Source organism: Rhinopithecus bieti, unplaced genomic scaffold (assembly GCF_001698545.2).
Source record: "Rhinopithecus bieti isolate Rb0 unplaced genomic scaffold, ASM169854v2 scaffold_7681, whole genome shotgun sequence".
Classification (NCBI taxonomy): Eukaryota; Metazoa; Chordata; class Mammalia; order Primates; family Cercopithecidae; genus Rhinopithecus; species Rhinopithecus bieti.
Genome location: NW_016806571.1, coordinates 5,385,154 through 5,390,636, shown reverse-complemented (window position 1 = coordinate 5,390,636; position 5,483 = coordinate 5,385,154). Strand labels below are relative to the sequence as shown.

At 38.6% G+C, this 5,483-nt stretch overlaps 1 protein-coding gene across 6 annotated transcripts in view; it reads right to left on the bottom strand.

The window, feature by feature from the left end:
- Nucleotides 1-299: 299 nt before the first annotated feature.
- Nucleotides 300-5,483, bottom strand: part of ZNF512 (zinc finger protein 512) — a 39,409-nt gene continuing 34,225 nt past the window's right edge. For 4 of the 6 annotated variants that reach the window (XM_017876983.1, XM_017876985.1, XM_017876986.1 and 1 more), the window contains one exon: nucleotides 300-2,244. In XM_017876983.1, coding sequence (XP_017732472.1) covers nucleotides 1,939-2,244 — 306 coding nt within the window. In that variant the 3' untranslated portion in view covers nucleotides 300-1,938. Of the gene's footprint in view, nucleotides 2,245-3,677; nucleotides 3,757-5,483 lie in introns of all 6 variants that reach the window. The other 2 variants (XR_001886527.1, XR_001886528.1) reach the window with 2 other exon arrangements.

The window sequence follows — 5,483 nt, the reverse complement described above, 5'->3', positions numbered from 1 at the left end:
TTGGTCAGGAAAAAGAAAAGGAATGCCTGCAAGGGGTCCCTGGATGAGACTGGGCAAGTTTCCTATTCGAATCCACTTTAATCTCAAACTACTCATTTTAACCAGCATAATTCAGGTTAAATTAAAGATATAATTTTAACCAGCATAATTCAGGTTAAAATTCAGGTTAACTAAAGAACTACTGAGACAACCGCACGTGGAATTTATTTCAAACTCACCCCCATCTCTAGCCCTCTTCTTACCCCCATACAGTGTCAAGGAGTTATGCAGCAAGTCGGTGTCAAAGAACACTGGAAACATCTTTCTGAAAGTCATTTATTTCTTTTGTCATTGCCAAACATTCCCCAGGTCTTACTCACCAGAAATTAACATAGCTTCTTCATTTCTCCTCCCTGACAACCCTCATCTACTGAAACAGCTTTAAGGGCACACTGCCAATGAAAATGCAGAGTGCACATACCATGTCCTTAACTTGTTTCAAAACTACCTATTCTGGCAGTAACCAATTCAGGTTTTGGTGCTCCCTTGTTTGAAAGTGGTCTTCACAAAAGCCCACATTTTAAAGCTATTTGGAGGAGCACAGAGAGTTAAAGTGGTAATAGCCTTTCAGAATTTGAAAAGGTAGCACTTATCTGTATCAGGGTTCATTTTTTATGTGGCGTATGCCACAAAATAGGCAAGAATATATAAGACCAATATTTACGCAAAACGGGGAAGAGAATCCAGAAACACGACAACAAAGCTGCTCTAACCAATGTTCCAGACAAAGCCACCCTCAAAGAGAAATAACCCATTAAACATTACCAGGTAGGCATGAGGTACAGAAAAAGAATTTTTCTTTCCAGCTCCAGATAAATATCTACATCTGGTGTCAAAGTGTCAGGATATAAAGAGGATAGAACTCCATATATAAAAGAGGATAGGACGATATTCTCAGAAAATTCAAAAAGACAGAGGTTGGCTAAGGGGATGGGTGAAAACAGTGGGGTGTAAACTAACAAGTGAGGTAAAGTCCAGGGAGAAGGAATGCGCACCTTGGTTTTCCCTCAGTGGCACTACCAGGAGCACTAGGAGACTGTCAAAACATCAGGGGCAATGTGATATTTCTCAATTCTTAAAACCAAAGAAGCAAAAATAGGCTTCAGAAGGCAAGTGATCATAGCTACGGATGAGGCCTCAGGCTCCAAGAAAGTTGGGGCAATATTTATTGCTGCTTCTACTTTCTCTTTCCTGTCATTTTAATGTTTGGGTCACGTTACTCCTAGGGCTGCTTTTCACGTCTGTGGGTCTAGTCACTGCAACTTGGTACAAAGCATTTCCCAGTATAAACAGCATAGGGTAGTTCTAGATTTTTCATCCTAAATGCATTTTCTTACTTTCAATCTTAAAATCATATTGAGAGGACAAACAGCCTCCATAAAGTTTGCTTCCCAAGGAGACAGAGTAAGCTTATTATATGAATGACAACAGTTCTAGCTTCTAGACTTGTTATATCACAAATACAAAATGACAAACCAGTTATGGTTTTAAAAAATTAATCTGGAATGGTTTCACAAGCTAGATGATGGAGCAGCTACTAAATCAATGGAGCTTCCAAGAACATTCTATACCCCAGGAAGGAAAGGACAACCAAAGAGGTTTCTTAGTTTTGTACAGGGCAAGAGGAGCCTATAGTTGGCCTTGAGAGGGAGCTCTTTGGGCAAGATAAGAAAAAAACAAGAGGACTTGAGGAGGAATAGCAGGAAAACCTACTAAAAGGGGAGGGGGGAATCAAAGTGTAAAAAGGGAAGACAGTGAAATTTACACAGGAGGAAGGAGCTGAGAAAGTCACAGCCTTACACAAACAGCTGAAAGAATCTTCACTCAGTCCTCCCAGCACAGGTCCCCGTGACAACAGCATCACATCTGCTTTCTTAGGAGCGTTTTTACACTGACTGCCTATTTCCTTCCTCGTTTATGATTAGTCTTTGGGGGCTTTACTTTCTGGAACTGTGCTGGCACTGGCTCCTGCTCTGGTTCTTTACAGGAGGCTGACACTACCAGTTCCTCATTTCTCCTCTGATCCTTCCCTACTCTAAGACTCAGCTCTGTCTCGGGAAGCTCAATGCCAGGCTGCTGCCGCCTTCTTAGAGACCTTCTGCTCCTGTGCTGCTGCCTCCGCTTTTCTTCTTCTTGCTGCCGCTGCTTTATCTTCATCAGCTTTTCAAAGCTTTTGGTTGTTGTTGGGTTTACAACGAACCAGTCCTAGAGAGGCAAAATAGAAATGTCATCCAGTTGAAACTATACTGAAGAACATAAAGGTGGAGGAAGAATGGAAAAAAGGCATGATTAGGGCAGAACACAGTAAGAAGGAAACAGATATGGAACCATACCTCAGGATTCTATATTTTAAGATGGAGAAATCCAATACAGAGCAGCTATTATAAGCACATATTTTGTAAGGCATAATTCCAGGGACTTTAATAAATGATCTATAAAGTCTGTTTACTTAGCATCATCCCACTCTTATATCTCCTGAGTATAAATCTCATCGTGAGACGTAACACATTGAGCCATAGGAGATTTTTATTCCACGATGGCATCGTAACTAAGAGTATGAATTTTGCAGCCAAGACCTCCTGGGTGCAAATCCCAGCTCTGTTTCTAGATACGTGACCATGGGCAAATTACTTAACATTTTCGAGGCTCACTTTAAAAAATTAAGGGGTAGGGGACATTAAATCCAATTATAAAGTATTTCTGCCAAAAACCAAAGAACTTCAATCTTATCAAGTGATCTGTTCAATCTTCTAAATCTACCAATTCATAGGAAAAGTCAGGATAGGGAGTTGAGCCCAATCTCTCTGCCCCACTGCAAGACTCCACTGCAGTGGTCCCTGTACGTCAAAAACAAACAACAACAACAACAACAAAAAGCAAAAGAGGAAATAGCCAGGATAGAGGAATACTACCATAGAGTGCAGTCAGCAAAATTCCAGAATGTGGGTACATGTATGTGACAAGTGATCCGGTTTCTTCAATAAATGGCAAATGTGTAAAAATGAAGAGGAAGCTTTTAGTCTTGTACCATGTAATGAGATAGCCACTAGCCACGTGTGGTAAGTGATGTGTTTAAATGTAAGTAAAACAAATTAAGATATGCTTTCATGTAAAATATACACCAAATTTCAAAGACTTGGTATGAAAAAAATGTAAAATATCTCAATAATTTATTGATTTACATGTTAAAAATAACTTTAGATATATTGGGCTTAATAAATTATTAACATTAGTTTTATCTTTTTAAAATACTTTTTTAATGTGGCTACTAGAAAATTTTACATTATATACATGGCTCACAGTACATTTTTTTTGGATAGTACTGCTCTAGGTTAAAACAAACAAATGCAATATTTGGACTTTGTTTTAGATCCTAATTTGAATAAATCAACTCTGAAAAAACATTATAAGATAATCAGGGAAATTTAAATAACAACTGGATATATGATAATATTAAAATTCTTAACTTTTTTAGGTATAATGATGTTTGTGGTCATATGTTTTCAAAAGTCCTTATCTCTTACAGATACATATTGAAAGAAGCACTTACAGCTGAAATTATATGTGGAATATGCTTTAAAGTAAGCCTTTAAGGGAGGAGAAAAGTGAGGTTATAAATGACACAAGATTGGCCATACACTGATGATTGCTGAGGATGGCTGACAGCACACTGGGTTCATTATGCTACTTTCTCTACTTTCATGTGTTTGAAATTTTCTGTTAAAAAAAAAAAAAGGAGTGTAAGAAAATGTGATGGAGGGAGGAAGAAACAGGGTAAAGATGTTTTTACCACCCACAAAATTCATAAATAGAGGCATAAATCAATAAACGAATGCCTGGGAGCATGCCCCAAACCAAATGAAATTTGTTGGTTCCAACTCCGTTGGTTTTAACTTTTTAGGAAGAAAATGGACAAACCAGTTAACTATATAAAGGCCAGATTTTGTCAGGAGATAATTACCTTTTTTTTTTGAACAGAGTCTTGCTCTGTCGCCCAGGCTGGAGTGCAGTGGCGCGATCTCGGCTCACTGCAACCTCCATCTCCCGGGCTCAAGCAAATCTTCTGCCTCAGCCTCCCAAGTAGCTGGGATTACAGGTGCCCGCCACCATGCCAGCTAACTTTTTAGTAGAGATGGGGTTTCACCATGATGGCCAGGCTGGTCTCAAACTCCTGACCTCAGGTGATCTGCCTGCCTCGGCCTCCCAAAGTGCTGGGATTACATGCGTCAACCACAGTGCCCCGCTGATATTTACCTTTTAAATACTCCCTGAAGCAAAAAAAGATATGCTATTATGACTAAAAAGATATGACTGCCTTCAGAAGACATCTCAGATTTTGGTTAGGGATTCTGAAAGCTTATGCCAGTAAAGCAACAGAAACCAAACTTTATGGAAGTAATTAAAACTCACATTGTTAAGTACTATCAAATTTGAGGGCAGAGAATAAATAAAGGTGTTCCCTTTATTTTTCCACATCAGGCAGCAATAGTTTCTGCAGTAAGATATTCCAAGAGAATGCACATTGTATTCCTAAGCTGTTGTAGTAGGAGTACATAATTATATCATAAACAATTTCTCTGTTCACTTCTATTACTTAAAAACCTTCCCCAAGAGAAAATCCTTGACCTTCTGAACTTTAAAGCATTTTAATATACAATTTTTAAATATTTTTATTTTGAAAACTTACAAACCTTCAGAAAAGTTGTAACAGTTCAATGAACAATCAAATTTACCATTGTTAATCTCCTTCCTTCCTCTCTTCCTTCTTCCCTCCTTTTTTCTTTTGTCGAACGATGTGCAAGTTACTTGCAGACATCATAATACTTCATCCCTAAACACTTCGGCATATATCTGCCTAAGGGCATTCTCCTGCATGACTACAACTATCACCTTTGGGAATGTTAACACTGACACAATACTATTATTTAATATAGTCAGCATTCAAATCTCCCCAACTGTCTCAATAATGTCCTTTATAGTTGTTTCATCCAGTATTTTAAACAGCATTAAAAATGGATTGCTGGAAGACATCAGAATGCTAGAAGGCATGAATGTATAGAGATCACTGTGAAACAAGAATTTCGAACATGTAAATTCAACCTGGTTCCCAAATGTTTAACTTAATTGGATTTAAAGGAATTAGAAGAGTTCAGGCTGGGCATGGTGGCTCACACCTATAATGCTAGCACTTTGGGAGGCCGAGGCAAGTGGATTACCTGAGATCAGGAGTTGAAGACCAGCCTGGCCAACATGGCAAAACCCCGTCTCTACTGAAAATACAAAAATTAGCCAGGTGTGGTGGCAGATGCCTGTAATCCCAACTACTCAGGGAGTATTGCTTGAACTCGAGAGCTGGAGTTTGCAATGAGCCCTCCAGATTGGGCAACAGAGCGAGACTCTGTCTTAAAAAAAAAAAAAAAAAAAAAAAAAAGATTAAAGATTTT